The sequence below is a fragment of the Schistocerca cancellata genome, chromosome 3 (genome assembly GCF_023864275.1).
Source record: "Schistocerca cancellata isolate TAMUIC-IGC-003103 chromosome 3, iqSchCanc2.1, whole genome shotgun sequence".
In the NCBI taxonomy this organism is placed as follows: Eukaryota; Metazoa; Arthropoda; class Insecta; order Orthoptera; family Acrididae; genus Schistocerca; species Schistocerca cancellata.
This window is the reverse complement of record NC_064628.1, coordinates 556707039-556726396: the sequence shown is the minus strand read 5'-3', so window position 1 is coordinate 556726396 and position 19358 is coordinate 556707039. Positions and strand designations below refer to the sequence as shown.

Sequence of the window (19358 nt, the reverse complement as noted above, 5' to 3'; positions counted from 1 at the left end):
GTAAAGCGAATAGCAAAATTATCATTAAGAAGTTAAAGAAAGAATATTTTGTAAATGTCTTCTCACTGACAATGTTCCACATTTTTGATCAAACATTTGGTATTAGTTTACCCTAGAACAGCAAGTCTGGCACATCTTGATCTTTCAACCTATTGCCAGGTATCAAATCCAGCTGAATACATTATGAGAGAATTAGGACAATTGTTTATAGCATATTGTGGCAAAATAAATTGAAATCAAATACACAAACTAGCAAGCTTTGCACATGTCGTTAATAATTTGGCTCATTAAAGCACTGAACCACCACCTTGTACTGTGTTGTTTGGCAAGAAGCCCGATACATTTTTGAAGAAACTATTCATTTCTGTGATCATCATCAAGAACTATCACAAGATGAAAGGCAGAAGGTGGTACTGGAACAAATGAATAATATGCCATAGGCTAGGAAGTTAGCACAAAATAAACCAGTTCAATCAATTATCTATAAAGTGGTTGACTACATACTGTTAGATCTCTGATGAATTCATCATTGGTAAAGGATAAAATAAAGAAGTTCTATCAATGGTGTCTGGGACCATTTCATTACTGCAAGACTTATTCACCTGAATTCTGTGGAATTAGAAATTTTGAATGAAGAAATATATTTTGAAATCTACTAGGAAGAGGATATAAAAAATATCCTGAACAAAAGGACAAGAAAGTCTTTAAATTTCTGGTGTTATCTCGATATGTATAGTGTTTTGATAAGTAAGTGTGAAATAGACAGGTTGTGAATCCTACCAATGATAGTGTGTATAAAATCACCACTTTTTGCTGTGCCAAACTACTCTGCGTGTGACTACTATTTACGTTTTCAACAGCATGGACAGAGCAGATTTTATTTTTATTTGGTACAGTTGGCTGTTTTCTTTCTATTACTCTTGAGGTACCAGTGCACAAAGTTACATCATCCTGCACAGGGAGGTGATTTGTGGGGGAGAGAGAATGTCAGCTCACATCGTATGAAGAACTAAAATGCCTTCCAATGCATGGCACTGCCAATCATGATTGCACAGGATGTGCTATGCACTGGTCTGTCCACAGCAAGCTGCATGGAGTCAGAGTGTTTGTCAACGAGTCCACTTGAGCTACATGATGCCATGAAACTTCAGTTGCTATAAAGCAGAGTGCTCACTAGTGCAGTGGATGATTAAGATGAATTAGTGCACTGTAAAATGTGTTCACACCTGGATATTCCAAATTCTGAAGTATTTATGTACAAACATGTATTTATTTATGTAAATGGTGTGCCACAAATCTCTCTCTGCCCTACTCCCTTTTCTTTCTTTATTTCTGAGCTAGCCATTAATATTTATATGGTTAACTCTGACATATAATTCATCTTCTATGTACCTTTTGTACAAGACATATTTAAACTTGCTACATGATCATGTAATTAGTTGATGTTTGCCTACAATAAAAATGCTTATTAGATGGTGATTCTTCTTAAACTCACACTCTTCCAAAGATAATGATTTTTTTTTTTTTTTTAATAAGAGAGACTAAGATTTGCTGGTGTAAAGTCTACTTTTTTTTCCAAAGACATTTACAGAGTATGCTGAAAAAACACTGCTCATTGCAATTAGTAGATAGTGGATTAATTTCATACACACCTATAAACTTTTTGATAATTATATAATGCAAATGACGGCATTTCTTAAAGTCTAATTATATACAAGCATTAGTTTTTGTGGAGAGAGATTTAAAGATTTTTGTGCCCAAATGTTCCTATTGGTTACTAGTTACCTTCATATTATTTGCCACAATTTGTAATGACCCAAGGTTGGTACACTCTGATTCAAATTGAATCTACCAATGCCAGGTTTCTCTACCAATGTTTCAAATACCGTTATTTTTCATATTTGTACAAGTCTATTTTTTCAGGGGAGTTTGGGGTATTAATGTGTTTTCAGTTGTTACTTTTTCTTTACCCTTTTTAAAACTGTTGGAAACATTTTGTAAGTTCAGACTGCAAGTATACCACATTATTTAGTTTCCTCAAAGGTTATCTGTGATTAGAACAAGGGTGTGTTGCTATTGTAAAGAATTGATCTCATTTGAAAATTTATTTTCTTCAGATTCCTGGCCAATAGTGAATGAAGCAATATGAAGTGGAACAAATATGTGAGGACTGATATGGAACAGCATGTGAGTATTGTGTCAGAGAAGGCGAGTGGTTGACATCGGTTTATTGAGAGAATTTTGGGGAAGTGTGGTTTATCTCAAAAGGAGATGCTTGAGGACTGTTGAAGTTTTTGGGATCCACACTACATGAGATTGAAGGAAGACAATGAAGCAGTTGAGAGGCGGGCTACTAGATTTGTTAATGGTAGGTTCAAACAACAAGCAAGTATTTTGGAGATGCTTTGGAAACTCAAACTGGAATCCCTGGACAGAAGGTGATGTTCTGTTTGAGGAATGTTACTGAGAAAATTTAGAGAACTAGAACTTGAGAGCTGAGTGCAGATAAATTATACTGCTACTAACATAGGTTCTGCATAAAGACCATGAAGATAAGTATGAGAAATCAGGCATCACATGGAGGCATACAGACAGTCATTTCTCCCTCGTTCTATTTGCAAGTGAAACACGAAAGGAAATGACTAGTAGTGGTAAAGAGTACCCTCCATCATGTACCATATGGCAGCTTGTGGAGTATGTATGTAGATGTAGATTTAGAAACTACAGCTCCTGTTACACTGCTGCTGCTGCTGCTGCTGCTGCCACTACTGCTACTTCTACCACAGCTGTATATAGAGTCACTACATTCTAATACCAACAAAAAAAAAAAAAAATAAAAAAAAACACAACAATGAAAGCAACAGTATCAACTATGGCAAATAATTAGTTTAAGGTAATAGATAAATAACAAAACAAAACAAACCTCATCAAAGTCTGCAATTATCTCATTAAGCAGTCGAAGGCACTCCACACCCTGATTGTTGCCATCCAGTTCAGTGTAGAATTCATGGTAATTGGTGACAGTTGCAAACACGACTCCGACTCTTGAGTAACTTTGGTGGTAGAGGTCCTGTGAAAGAGTGTTCTGTGCACCACAGCCACACAGAAGGACGGGAAAGGGAAAAAGAGTGCGTAGCATCAGTATACAAAGCTTACACTCAGCCATCAGCAGCTTCTATGCACTGCAGCTTGGTTATAGCGGGCCATAACAACTACTGCCTACATCCACAACAACAAGGAAGGGCCACTACAACCACTAAATTAAAAGGCTCACACATTATCTCTGTTATTAATGATTACATTTTCATTTGAAAGTTAGCTTTAATGAATATGTCACAATTCTACATGATTAGATACTTGCAAAATTGATTAAGTAAGTCACTGGTAACATACAAACTGAATTATGTCTATGACCCTACCCTATCTAACTAACACACCAAATTTTATATGATGATATAACCAAGTTTAGAAGAAAATAAAGCAATCAAAGTGCATACAAAAATGCCACATAAATGGTTTGAGTAATTTGTTAAACATTAGGTAAAGTAAGGGAAATGCAACCACTTACATATAGCACACTGATGTGTGTAGCATTAAAATACATAACAGAAAACAGCCTCGCCATGGCTGTGGGAGACTACATTTGGATGTCTGTGTGGTTGAGTGTGTGAAGGTGTGTACTTTAACTAGGAAAAACAGCAAGAACTAATTTGAATACTGTTTCCTGTTATACAATATACATATCAGTCCAAAGGTGAGTGGTTGCATTTTCCTTATTTTACATACTATTCCACTGAAGAATTTCCATTATTGTTAACAAACATTAGTTAGTACAAAATCTTTTCAAATGTCTTGCATATTTTTGTGAGAGCTCTTACCATCAGAAACAGGCACATTTCGCATGCAAGGATTCTTTCCTTGTTAAACACAATCCAGTAGATGCCCTCTTCGACTGAACAATACAATTATAATGTCTACCAAAATAAAAATATTTTCTAAAAGTTCTGTGATACAGTCTTAATATAGTTATCTCATAATGTACAAACATGTGAAAAATTAACTCAAACTAAGCCAATTCATAAAAACCTAAATACTTCAACTAGACATCAGACTCTTAAGAGCATAATTTCTTAATCCGAAACAAATTTGTATAAAAATTTATCTATCTATGTATCTAAGGATCTATCTATCTATCTATAGTAGAAAGAATAGTGGCTGTTGTAATATAAAGCTAATGAACTATACATTTGCAAATTATAAACAACTAGTTTACTGAAAAGGGGTATTTGGAAAAAGCTGACTAAAAAAATCTGACAATTTTTAGTTTAAAAATTATGCATCAGCAAGTGATGAACCATTCAAGAAACAATGGCAATGCCAGTATTCACTCTACACTAATATACGAGTATGTATGGGGAAGCTCAGCATCAAAGCAACTTCACTGCTACTAACAGGCAGTTAATGCATAATTGGAGCACAGCAATAAATGACATCATTAAACATAAAGAATAATTGAAATTTAATGTTATTCTAAACAATTATCTCATTCATGTCACTTAAGGTATTGAAAGAAGCTCTGCAGAGATTGATTCACTGAGAAGATTCTGAACATACAGTTTCTCTAAATGTGATCATTAAGTATGTCAAATTTCTCTTATTTTAATAATGTGTTATATTCCACTTCTGTTTTACATACATGATGGTCCTGGAAATAAGTACCACTCTAAATACATGTGCACGCTTCATTAAAAGGTCTTGGAAAGGCATAAAAATAAAAAATCTACATTGTATTTATAATTCTCAAATCACAATCTACAATGGAACCTTGCGTAACAAGTACCTCTCATAACATGCAATTCACATAATTAGCAAAACAAACTGTAAAAAAATGGCTCACTTAACGAGCAGTTTTCACGTAGTGAGAGACAACAATTTAGTGTGACGTCACCAGTCATTCACATGCAGTGGAGGAAATGTTTAACAATATGAACACCTTTCACTCTCAGCAGAGGCATATGAACAACGTCTTTAGTACGTACTGCAGTCTGGGTTTAGCACTCTTTCTGCTACCATCTCAGTGCAACTTGGGATCAAACATTTTTCTAAACTTGTGTTCACAGAGTGTAACTTTTTTTTGTGCAAATTTTAATAACCTTCGTAGAAATGTCCCTGAAGATAAAGCCACAAGAAGACAACCATAAGAGAAAGAAAATGACTTAGAAATGAAACATAAAATCACTGAAAAATGGAAACGTTTTGTGAGCATTGCTGATTTAGCAAGCACATAGAATTGGTCTATATCAACTACTTGGACTATCCTCAAGAACAAGGACACAATTAAGGAGATAGATGCTTCAAAGGGAGTATCTAAACAATAGTTTCATATTCTGGATGATGTCAAAAGGTTGCTCCTTATATGGCTAAATGAAAAGCAATTGAAAGGTGACACTTTTAACGAGAACATCATTTGTGAGAAGGCGAGAATAATTTTTGCTGAACTTGTTAAGAAGATGACAGCATCATCACTGGCCAACGAAGTGTTTAAGGGGAGCTGTGGGTGGTTTAAGAAGTTTAAGAGAAGAACCAGCATCCACAGCATTGTGAGGCACATCGAAGCACGCTCGTAGATTCTGACATTTTCTGCCGCAACAGGTTTTTAATTGTGACGAGATGAGTCTATTCTGGAAATAGATGTTGAAGTGCGCCTTTAAAAAAGCAAAGGAGAATACATTGCCAGGTCACAAGCCAATGAATGACCTTCTCACACTACTATTCTGTGCAAATGCAAGTGGTGATTTGAAAATGAAGCTGCTGCATGTTTATCATTCAGAAACTCCAAAAGCCTTCAAGAAGTGTAAAATCCAGAAGAGCAGGTTAAATGTGATGTGGAGATCCAACAACAAGGCTTCAGTGATATGTGACCTTCTTTGTGATCGGATCAATGAAGTGTTTGGTCCTTCAGTGAAAAAATATTTGCTCAATATGAATCTGCCACTCCATGTGTTGCTTGTTATGGACAACACTCCTGTCCATTCTCCAGGCCTGCAAAACCACTTCCTTGAAGAATTTCAATTTATCAAGGGAATTTCTGCCTCCCAACACCACTCTGTTACTCCAGACTATAGATTAGCAGATTTATAAATTTTAAGAAGCACTACACTAAAGCAATTTTTGAGCTTTGCTTCAACTTGACTGAAGCCACCAATTTCACTCTAGAGAGTTTTGGAAATATCACTTCTACATCGTTGCCTGCATCAAGATGATCGGAAAGCTGTGGGAAGGGGTTACCAAGAGAACTCTCATTTCTGCTTGGAAAAAGCTTTCACAGAGTGCGTAGTCAAATGTGACTCTGAAGCATTTGAGTTAGTATCTGTGGAGACAGTAAGCAATGAGATTGTGTCTTTGGCCAAGAGCAAGGGACTAGAAGTGGATAACAATGATATAGATGAGCTTATGGAAGACCACAGTTTAGAGGAGGAGGAGGAGGAGGAGGAGGAGGAAACAGCAAAACAGCAGCCTTCTGGCACAATAAGAGAAATGCCAAAAGCATGGGAATCAGTTGCATCATGCACTGAAAATCATCACCCCAATAAAGCAGCCACTGCTATGTGCACTACAAATTTATTTGAAAAATAATGCTCCCCAAGTTTTGAAGTATCAGAAGAAACAAATGACTACAGGTAACTTACTGGAAAAAATGAATTAGTTCTGTGTCAAGCATAATAAAGTGCATAATACTGCATGTATAATTTTCTTTGAATAAACGGCAGGAGTAAGATAAAACTTTTAGTACTTTTTCTGTGTAGAACACATTATCTTATTTAAAATTAATTTATATGGAAAAATGGTTTAGCTTAACAAGTGTTTCATACTATGAGTAAGATTCTGGAACGAATTATGCTCGCTATGCAAGGTTCCACTGTAATGTACAATGATAACCAACTGCAATCTGTACAAATGCATGAATGAAAATGTTGTTGCTATTAGTACTATTTGCCTCCTTCCACAGACACAATGGACAGAGAATTTTGCCTATTAAGTTCTGTTTTAAAAGGAAACCTTCAGAAGATGAAGTATCCGTAACAGAAGAGCCAACAAATGAGATTTATGAGACAAAATATCTTCTACACCTGGAGACTACAAAAATTATACTGTACTATTTACAGCTTTCACACCAACGATGTTTGAGGCTGTATTTCACTGTGTAACTAAAACTAAGGTACATTTAACCAGAGTACCATCCATCATAGCAGACAATGATGGTTACTGTTGGAAGAAGGCTGCACATAAACATCACTTGTTCCATCGTAATAGATGGAATGTGAAAAAAGAACAGATGGGAGAAGTAACAGAACCAGTGACTCATTGGTGTTCGAGATTGGTACTTTAATAACAGAAACTGCACACAGTGATGAAATGCACGGAAATAGACCCCCCCCCCCCCCTCCATGAGGGCCTCAATTATAAGGTACAAAACAATAGGATTCTTACGGTTCTTGTTCGGTCATCCTTTGTAATTGACACAATTTGAGGAATACCTTATTTCAACCATGTAGGACAGTTAACATGATCTACTGTAGTCTTTTGTTGTGAGAGTGATTTGATGCATCTCTCCATGCAAATCTAACCCGTCCATGCCTCTACATCTGTGTGTAACAACACAACTTACAATGATTTGAGCCTCTTTACTGTACACAAGCCTTGTTCTTCCTCTACAATGCTGCCTCCCCCCCCCCCCCCCTACCCCACCTACTTTCACTACTAAGTTAATGATTCTTTGTCCTGGAATGTGTCCTATAACCAATCTTCCTTTTAGTCACACAAATTTCTTTCTCCCACTACTCAATTCAGTACCTAATCATTAGTTGCTTGATGTATCCATCTAATCTTCAGCATTCGTCTGCAGCACTACATTACAAATGCTTCTATTCTCCTCTTGTCTGAACTGCTGATCATCTACATTTCACTTCTCTACAAGGTTACACTCAAGAGCAACACCTTCAGAAAATACTTCCTAACAGTTAAATTTATATTCAGTGATAGAAAACGTCCCTTTTTCAAAAATACTTTTCTTTCTATTGCCAGTCTGCATTTTATATCCTCTTTACTTCATCCATTATCAGTTATTTTGCTGCCCGAATAGCAGACTCTTTCACTCTTTTCAGTGTTTCATTTCATAGTCTAATTCCCTCAGCACTACATGATTTAATTAGATTAAATTCCATAACAATATTTTTACTTTTGTTGATGTTGATCTTGTAACTTCTTTGAAAGATGTCATCTATTCTGTTCAAATGCTCTTCTAACTCTTTTACCATCTCCGAAAGTTTCAGTGACATCAACAAACCTCAAAATTTGACTACCCCTCCTCAAATTTTAATCCCCTTTTGAAATTTCTCTTTGGTTTCCTTTACAGCTACCTCATTGTACAGATTAAATTACATTGGGGATAGGACGTATGCCTGTATTACTCCCTTCTCAACTTTCTGACTAGGGTTAATATTGCCTTGCGTGTTCCTGCATTTCTCCAGAACCCAAACTGATCTTCCCTGAGATCAGCCTCTAACAGTTTTTTCTATTCTTCTGTAAGTATTCTGAATTATTATTTAGCAACGACGACTTAATAAACAGATGGTTAGCACTTATCTTCTTTTGAAGTGTCAAGGTATTTTGCCTGTATCATGTAACCTGGACACCAGGTGGCATAATTTTGTCAGGGCTAACTCTCCCACAGATCTCAATAATTCTGAAACAATATAGTCTACTCCAGGAGCCTTGTTTCAACTTATGTGTCTCAATGCTCTGTCAAATTCTTCTCACAGTACCATATCTCTATAATATCTCCTATTTCACCTTCATCTGCTTCCTCTTCTCTTTCTATATAACTGTTTTCAAATCTGATTCCCTTATATAGGCCCTCTATACATTTTTTAAGCTTTCCGTTCTTTGCTTAGTACTGGCTGTGTATTTAAGCTCTCGATATTCATACAGCTGCTTCTCTTTTCCCCATGGTCTCTAATTTTCTACTATCTTCCCTAGTCATGCACGCCTCTAGCACATTACATTAGTCCTACAGCCATTGCTGCTTAGCCACTTTGCATTTCTTGTCTACATCATTTTATAGGTGTTATTTGCCTGCTTCATTTGCAGCATTATTATATTTTCTCCTTTAATTAGTTAAATTTTGTTTCTCTTGTATTATCCATAGATTTCTGCAGGGCCTTGTCTTTCCCCCTACTGATCCTCTGCTGGCTTCACCATTTCATCTCTCATAGCTAACCACTCGTCCTTTATTGTTTTCCTTTTCCTCATTTCAGTCAATTGTTGCTGACAGGGCTACTTTTGAAATTCTAAACAACTGCTGGCTGTTTGAATTTATACAGTTCCTTTCTCCTTTTTTGCAATCTCTTCAGTTTTACTCTGAAGTTCATAACTAATAAATTATGGTCACTGTTCACATCTGCCACTAGAAATGTTTTGCAGTTTAAAATTTGGTATCAGAGCTGTGGCTTGCCATCATGTAGTCTACCTGAAACCTTTGAGTGTCTCCATGCCTCTTCCATATAGACAAACTTCTTTCATTATTTTTAAACCAAATATTGGAAAAGATTAAATCATTGTCAGTACAAGATTCTACCTGGTGGCTACTCCTTTTAGAACTCTCCCTCCTATTCCTTTTCTGTCTCGTCCTTTTTGTATCATTGAATTCCAATCCCACGTCAAAGTTAAAATTTTGTTCTCTTTAATTATTTGAATAATTTATTTTATCTTGTAATACATTTTTTTCAATTTCTTCATCATTTGCAGAGCTAGTTGCCATACAAATGTGCACTATTGTGGCAGATGTGGCTTCGTGTCTACTTTGGCTATAGTAGTGAATTTCCTTCATGATTAGACTATTCCTGCAGTACTCCTATTTGATATTGTATTTATACTCGTGTACTGACCTTACCGAAAGTTCTGTTCTTCCTGCTATCGCACTTCACTAGTCCCAGTATATGTAACAGCAATCTATCCGTTTTCCTTTTTGAATTCTCTAGTCTACCTACTTGGTTAAGAGATCTAACATTCCATCCTCAGATCTGTAAAATGGCAATTTTGTTTCTACTGATCATAGCATTTTCAGTACTTCACAAACAAGGGACTACTTCACCTGGAGAATAGTGTACCCAAGGGTACGCTATTGTCATTAAGCCATACAGTACAGCTGCATGTCCTCAGAAAACACATTGGCTGTAGTTTTCCAATGTTTTAGCCTATCACAATTCACCATAGCAATGCCATGTTGGACAACATTACTAAGGCCATATCAGTCAGTAATCAAGACAGTTGCTCCTGCTAACATAGCTGTTGCCACTTTTCAGGAACTATATGTTGTCAGTTGTATATTGGTCAATTTCAGTAGGGCCAGTGATAATACAATGTTTTGCAAGAAGGTAATCAATGGGTCAGTTACCTTAGGCTTTGTGCAGATCATGACAACTAAGCAAGGCCGATTAGGGTTTAAAATCACATTGTCAATTAGGGCAGGCACTAGACACGGAAAACAAGTTGACATTATTGAACTGATATTCCCCCCCCCCCCCCTTCAAAGGGGCCATCACAGCACTTGCCTTAAGTGATTTGGGGAAACCTAGATTAACCTGAATCTAGAAGGTAGAAAAGGAATTTGAAACCTGTTCCTCCTCCATGCAATTGCAATGGTTGACCTATGTGTCATCTCAGTGAATGGGGTGAGAATAGTTTCTTTGATAACACTGTCCCACAAAGAGCAAATAGTACAGGATCTTCAGGTTTTTTGTTCACTTCTATTCAAACTGACACTGAACTTTCTTACAATGACTCACATAATATTTGAAATAGTAAATTTGGGAAACTGAAAGCAGATGGCAAGTTCTTGCAAAGACAAACATTCACAATCTCTATAAGGGATATCATTTTTAGATCAAAAACGAGGCAATCATGAGATACACAGCGTTAATTCACCAAGCTCACACAGGCCTCTACTGCATGTCCTGGGAATTCTGCAGTGACATTAGTTCCTTATGAGATTTATGGCTGGTAACAAGAACTTAGGTTTGAAAGTAACAGCAGCAGCTATTCAGAACTAACATTATTCCCAACTGCACCTACACCAGTCCTGTAAAAATCAAATTCTCCTTTGATTTTTTTGTCTTTTCCCAACATAATGTAAACTATTGTGTGAGTTTACTTTTATTTTCTGTGATCTAAATAATTTCAATAAAACGCCTTGCTGTGAGCCATTCTCAATTTTGAATGCTGTCCACATTGAGATGAAGCTAATATTCCCAAATGTTTTCAGTTGTTTTGCTACCACATGCAACCTGAAATTGAGCAGTTTCTTCCTTTGTCATTACACCTTCAATAATATATACTTCATGCTGTATTGTTCCAAGGAAACGAGAGGAGGAGGAGGAGGAGGAGGAGGTGTGTGTGTGTGTGTGTGTGTGTGTGTGTGTGTGTGTGTGTGTGTGTGAGGGAGTGGAGAGGGAGACTAAAAAGAAAACATGGCAATTTAGAAGCAGGCATTCATATAAAGGTCATCTATAAGAATGTCCTTGCAATTATGAAGCCCTTAGTATGATTTTATACCAATCTGCGACTGAACATAAACAATAGGATAACAATTATTTTCAAATGCCTGTGGTATTATGACTGTCTCATCAAAAATAGTTTCAATGCTTTTGTTATTTTGTAAGGGCAAGTAGTCCATTAACTGGAATTCTGAAAGGTACCTAAGAGCAGTCAGCTTCTTTTCACTTCCAAATTATTTCACTTCATTTACATCATCATCATGATCGTCATCATCATCATCGTCATCATCATCATCGTCATCGTCATCGTCATCATCATCGTCATCATCGTCATCATCGTCATCATCATCATCATCATCATCATCATCGTCATCATCATCATCCATCTCTTCTTAAATTGTTTGTATCATCTGCAGCATATACTTTTACTTAGATCTATATCTCATTAATGCCCACTCTACAAATAAAATATACAGGGAAAACCACAACTCTTCTTTTTTAATAGTGACAAACTATTTGGAAAGAAAAACAGATTTTGACTTCTTTAAATGATACGATCTGCGTTACTCTTGAAAGGCCACTCTGACAAACTGCGCAGTTTCCACCACCTAGCTGGTGCCAAAGATCTCACTGCTTTGAGCATTTTTATGTTGCAATTCATAAATGCAGTGAAAATGAATGAAGCAAATTAGATCATCATTAGAGAGTACCACAGCACTATTTAAATATTAATGGTGCTGCTGTGTATTATTTTCTTTGGTATTTGGAAGCTGGTACTGTTAAACAGAAGTATGTTCGCAGGAGACCAGATATTGCTCAACATGATTGGCATGATTGAATTGTAAAATGAAAATCATTAACTTCATTTCATAATAATTCTTTAGTTGCTTTTGTTTATTCCTTTTGATATATATGAATGCCATTAAAATAATAGAGGGAAACATTCCACATGGGAAAAATGTATCTAAAAACAAATATGCTGTAACTTACCAAACGAAAGTGTTGGTATGTTGATAGCGACAATAACAAACACAAACAAACACACACACAAATTTCAAGCTTTCGCAACCCACGGTTGCTTCATCAGGAAAGAGGGAAGGAGAGGGAAAGACGAAAGAATGTGGGTTTTAAGGGAGAGGGTAAAAGAGTCATTCCAATCCCGGGAGGGGAAAGTCTTACCTTACACACACACACACACACACACACACACACACACACACATCCATCCATCCGCACATATACAGACACAAGCAGACATATGTAAAGGCAAAGAGTTTGGGCAGAGATGTCAGTCGAGGCGGAAGTACAAAGGCAAAGACGTTATAGAATGACAGGTGAGGTATGAGCGGCAGCAACTTGAAATTAGCGTAGGTTGAGGCCTGGTGGGTAACGGGAAGAGAGGATATATTGAAGGGCAAGTTCCCACCTCTGGAGTTCTGATAGGTTGGTGTCAGTGGGAAGTATCCAGATAACCCGGACGGTGTAACACTGTGCCAAGATGTGCTGGCCGTGCACCAAGGCATGTTTAGCCACAGGTTGATCCTCATTACCAACAAATACTGTCTGCCTGTGTCCGTTCATGTGAATGGACAGTTTGTTGCTGGTCATTCCCACATAGAAAGCTTTACAGTGTAGGCAGGTCAGTTGGTAAATCATGTGGGTGCTTTCACACGTGTACACCTTCCGGGTTACAGGACTGGAGTAGGTGGTGGTGTAATACAGCAAACCCATCAACAAGCAACAGTACCTCCGCTATGACAGCTGCCACCCATTCCACATCAAACAGTCCCTTCCCTACAGCCTAGGTCTTCATGGCAAACGAATCTGCTCCAGTCCTGAATCCCTGAACCATTACACCAACAACCTGAAAACAGCTTTTGCGTCCCGCAGCTACCCTCCTGACCTGGTACAGAAGCAAATAACCAGAGCCACTTCCTCATCCCCCCCAAACCCAGAACCTCCCACAGAAGAACCCCAAAAGTGCCCCACTTGTGACAGCTTACTTTCCGGGACTGGATCAGACTCTGAATGTGGCTCTCCAGCAGGATACGACTTCCTCAAATCCTGCCCTGAAATGAGATCCAGCCTTCATGAAATCCTCCCCACTCCACCAAGAGTGTCTTTCCGCCATCCACCTAACCTTTGTAACCTTTTGGTTCATCCCTATGAAATCCCCAAACCACCTTCCCTACCCTCTGGCTCCTACCCTTGTAACTGCCCCCGGTGTAAAACCTGTCCCATGCACCCTCCCACCACCACCTACTCCAGTCCTGTAACCCGGAAGGTGTACACTATCAAAGGCAGAGCCATATGTGAAAGCACCCACGTGATTTACCAACTGACCTGCCTACACTGTGAAGTTTCCTATGTGGGAATGACCAGCAACAAACTGTCCATTCGCATGAACGGACACAGGCAGACAGTGTTTGTGGCTAAACATGCCTTGCTGCACGGCCAGCACATCTTGGCACTGTGTTACACCGTCCGGGTTATCTGGATACTTCCCACTGACACCAACCTATCAGAACTCCAGAGGTGGGAACTTGCCCTTCAATATATCCTCTCTTCCCGTTACCCACCAGGCCTCAACCTCCACAAATTTCAAGTTGCCGTCGCTCAAACCTCACCTGTCATTCTACAACATCTTTGCCTCTGTACTTCTGCCTCGAGTGACATCTCTGCCCAAACTCTTTGCCTTTACATATGTCTGCTTGTGTCTGTATATGTGCAGATGGATGTGACTATTTTTGCATGGTAATTTATGTTCTCCAACAAGATATCAAACCATATTTCACAAAGTTGTCCACCTCCCCCTCTTCTTTGCCTTCAACATCCACAAATAGGAGAGCTCTGGTTGTCACTCTGCTGTACAAAACTTCATGCTTGGGCATTAGGTATCTGCAGTGTGGTGGAGCAAGTGAGAAACAACTAGTACTCGCAAAAGTTCAAAAGTTGTCTTTTCAGAAAGTCTTAACTGTGTGCTATCTGAATTATGATCCAAATCTTAGTGCAAGCATCTTGCTAGTGTGTTTTCTTATCCTTAAAATATGATGTAAAGTTGGTTATGTTTAAATATGGTTCTCAGGCGAGACGTCAGATGTCACAGTGAAAACTCCATAAATAGGCATAAAGTTAAATGTGTGTTTCGTCCGCCAACAAAACTCAGAGCTCTCTTGGGCTCATCTAAGGACAGCCTTGGCCTAAGAAGACCCGGTGTTTACGAGATTCCTTGCAGCTGCGGCATGTCGTACATCGGACAAATTTGTTGCACTATAGAAGAGAGATGTACTGAACACCGATGCTACACTCGTATGGAGCAACCAGAGTAGTCAGCAGTAGCCGAGCATTGTCTTAGTACAGGCCATTCTATGAATTATCAACACACCAAAATTCTCGCGTTGATGAGTCCATACTGGGACAGTGTTATTAAGGAAGCAGTGGAAATATGTAGCGCGACGAATCTTGTAAACAGACACATGGGCTTTCAGCTCAGAACAGTTTGGGATCCAGTAGTGGCCATACTGAAGTCGCATCGAGCAGAGAGGAGTACTATTGGTCATACGATGGATGATGATTCGCCAGCAACATAAATATTCTGTTGACAGCAGGAGGATAGTCGCATGCCTACATGGACACGTATTTTTACTTGCGGCTTCTGACAGAGGTCACTGGGGCAGTCGATGGCAGCACAGAGCAGCAGCGGCAGCCTCCGCACATGCGCCAAAGTCTTCATCCGGCAGGTGGTGTTCCTCTCTTTCCAGCCATCGGTTGATATCGTTGCTATTGGCCATCAAATTTGGCGCCTCCACGTGTGCACACTTCCTGCTTAAGACTGGCATAAATAGTGGGCTCTAGTCATGACTTAGCAGTGTGTTCGTTGCACCTGAATATGTCGGCCAGTTGCGCTGGTGAAATATTGTGGAGTTTTCACTATGACATCCGACGTCTCGCCCGAGAACCATATATACAACATGTCTGTCGGGAAAGCCTCAAGCAACACATTGGTTATGTTTACTTGTGAGAAGAAAACTCGAGTACTCTTCCTAACATATGTTTGTCTAGATCATTAGCCGTGCAAGAGAGGTACCTGAACAACTCATACCATTAGTTACATTAAATATATTCGCATTAGAGAACACACACAAACATCAGCTGTATAATGGAATAATAATGAAAATTTTTGCCAGACCAGGAATCAAACTGGATTTCCTACTTTATGTGAGTGGTTGCTTAAACTGCTTTGGCTATCTGTGCAGGTCTCATCACCACATCTGAACTTCCATGTGTCATCAGTCATGCATCACAACCTGCACTTATTCACATTATGCAATTCCTTTTCAGGGGGCTGCCTTGGTACCAGCAGATAGATACAGTAGTGCAGTGCCTGTGTTATTAATAAGTACGATGCAATATTCCTTCGGACATGCATGTTTATAGAAAATAATCTGTAGATGAAATATTGACATGCCATCATGGTTTTTCCTGCTGTTTGATGAAGTTGCAAATGAAACACACAGAGATTAAGTCAGTGCTGATTATTAAACAATAAAATCTGAACTTTATAGTCACCATGTTGCTGCGGAACTGGTTATCAAGGAAGTGCGTGGCAACATGAGCTGGCAAGAGGTTGAACAATATTCTTTTGTTGCTGTGTTGTAAGGCATCCATTTCCCTCTTCTCTTCATTGGCCTATACAAATGAATAAAAGAAATGAGATTCTTGATATTTAATTTAAGCCATATCTTATGTATTATAACTTCAACATTACTTTAAGACTTCCGCATATGTGATTCAAGACAGGAGGTAGAACTCCCCATATGAAACTTACGAGCAATTTCATAAAACAGTACAATTGTGTATTACATAATTATATCCACATTTAACATTACATTTGCAAAACACTATATATAAGTCAGATTTCCACACCAATAATTCACATTACATACGTGAGTTTCTTAACTTACAAAATGCTTTATTGCATACAGAGCCACACAAAATGCTTCAACAGCAGGTAAATGTTTGACAGATCCCAGGTGGACACAAGATGTGCAGGCTGTCAAAGGCTAGTCTATAAAATGCAGCTGGAAGCAAAGGGTGAGATCTTCCCTGAGAGATATCACAAAACATCTTGACATGTTCACCAGGAACAGTGATGAGTTTCAACTGCAATGCAAATACAGCATTTTTTAGGATACTCTGGAGCTCCTGGCAACCTTCTTGTGCCTGGGCAAGTTCTGTGAAGTCTATAGGACTTAAAACACTATTGACACACGAGAGGCTATCAGCAACTACATTGTCAAACCTGCTCAATGCCAGTGCTAAAATGAGCTATAAACTCTAGGTGGTTATACAGACAAGGTGACTTGCTGTCGCTGCTCTGCTTAAAGGTGTAAGTCCATGGCTTATCATCTGTGTAGACGGTAAATTCCCATGCTTCTATCTAAGGCCAAAAGTACTTAACACCTTCATACATGGCCAGAGGTTTGTGGTCACAGGCACTCCAGTTCTGCTGCGATGGTGACAGTTCATGTGAATAGTAAGCAAGCGATTGACATGAGCCATCTGACAACTGTTGCAACACTGTGCCAATAGCTGTCCGACTTGGGTCCACCACTAAAGCTAAGGATGGATTGAACTTGGTGCATGCGAGAAGCGCAGCATTTGCCATACTCTGTTTTGCAGAATCAAAAAGCAAAGCACATCACATCAATTCACTGAACTGGAGCATTGCCTCTAACCTTCAGGCAGGCAAGAGCTGCAGCTAATGGATCCTGTAGTTCTGCTGAACATGGTAGATGGTGGCAATAGAAATTCAACATTTGCAGGAACCAGCATAATTCTTTAACAGAGTTCGGTTTGGTATTCAACTTTTCTGATAATGGTAGGAACCCACAGAAGATATCTGATAGCCAAGGAAAGTAATTTCAGATTGCCTGAACACAAATTTAGCCATGTTAAAGAGCACACCCTACTGCTCTAAGTGCATTAACACTTCAATAACATATTGTTGGTGTCGCTCCTTGATGGCCAAAAAGGTACGAATATCATCGATGTATGCAAAACCAAAATGGCAGCCCATACAGAAATGAATCAATAAATCGCTGCCCTGTCTGAGCAGCATTCCGTAAACCAAATGTCATGTACACACTCTCAAATAACCAAAGGAAGTGATAATCCCTTTTTTTGTATGTCTTCCTCTGCTAAAAGGATATGGGTGTAGGCTTTGGCACAATCAAAGGCACTGAATATGGCTGCAGTATGCAAGGCATAATTATAGTCCCACAACAATGGTACTGGGTAGCAATCTCGCACAGTTATGGCATTAAACATGCGATGATCTCCACGCTTCTTAGGTATTAAATGTAGAGGAAATGATGATGTGCCATTTGATAGTCAAATAATGCCTTCTTTGAGCACGATGTCAAACTCAGCTCTAGCGATAGCCAGGCGATAAGGTGCCAAAGGGCTAGGTCTGCAGGATACCTGTGGGCTATCAGTAACTTTAATATGGTGCACCATATTATATAACACTTGTTTAGGAGTACCTGGAGGTCTAGTCAAAGCTAGAAATTGCATAACAGAGAGGCATATGTACGATCGCTTGGTTGTGTTAGCTTGGTGTTGTGCATTGCTGCACTATGGCAAAATCCTGTAACAGTCAGGCTGGTAACACTGTCAATAAGCTGAGTGTTCACCACGTACAGCAGCAGATGGCAATAAGTCAGAATATAATACACTACTTTGTCCACATTAATGGTGCAATTTCTTTAACAGATCACGGGTAACACTAAAAGTAGTTCTTACTTCATTGATAAACAAACCAGTGAACTGTTCCAACTGTTTTCCATTCCAGTGACATTTGTGGAAGAAATTACACCAATAATGTGGACAAAGTAATGTGTTGTGTTCTGAAGAATCAAGTTTTTCTGCGATAAAAACAGGTTTCTCATTCTGAGATAGACAGACAAAAAGAAAAATTGCCATAAGTAGCAAAGTTATGTAAAAATTGCCACTGGCTTACTTTTAAAAAATTAAGGGGAATTAACATACCATATATTGTTTTATCAATGCACTTGCAGTGTACAAAGCCGTTGCATTGCCTGTAACATTCTTATTTTAAATCTTCAGAGAAAATGTGCTATGTGTAGCCTAAAAAAACAAAGGCAAATATATTTATATATTGGCAAACAAATAAGAACAAGAAATAATTATTTAGAAGAAAGAGTCGTTCATTGAGTGTACCATGCTATCTGTGACAGCAGTTGAAATGAAAAGACTGCATAACATGGTAAAAATTTTTATACATTGAAATGTCCATACAATTATTGTTGTTACAATCAGTAACTGTGAGCACAGATTTGCTTCTGAAAAGGAAGAAGCAAGTCAGAAATATTTGTTTTTAGTTTGCAGCACATAAAAGTAATGTGATTATTCAAAACATTAAAATATTCATAGTGAAACGTACCATGTAAGCTGTGCTTGAAGTCAAAAAGTAGTGGTCAGTTTTGCTGTAATGTGGGTGCACAGGGGTGGGAGGAAGTCATGTGTCATCCAGTGTACATATATCTTTATTGTTTGGACAATCTTATACTTTTGGCTTCAAGTACAATTTACATGATATGTTTCACCACAAATGTTTTTCTGTTTTGAATAACCATGTTACTTCTATGCACTGTTAACTAAAAGTAAACATTTGTGACCTGCTATTCAAAGGCAAATCTCTGCTAGCAGTTATTGCCTGTAATGATAATAAATATATGGACATTTCTATGTATTCAGAATTTTTACTGTGTTATACAAGCT

The 19358-nt window shown here is 38.3% G+C and overlaps 1 protein-coding gene across 1 annotated transcript in view; it reads right to left on the bottom strand.

Moving 5' to 3' along the window:
• LOC126175399 (Ca(2+)/calmodulin-responsive adenylate cyclase) overlaps window positions 1–19358 on the bottom strand; it is a 501843-nt gene that overhangs the window by 105003 nt on the left and 377482 nt on the right. Inside the window, exons 18-19 of the mRNA XM_049922190.1 lie at window positions 16125–16244; window positions 2924–3085 (exon numbers count right to left, since the gene is read on the bottom strand). Coding sequence (XP_049778147.1) covers window positions 2924–3085; window positions 16125–16244 — 282 coding nt within the window. The remainder of the gene's footprint in view (window positions 1–2923; window positions 3086–16124; window positions 16245–19358) is intronic.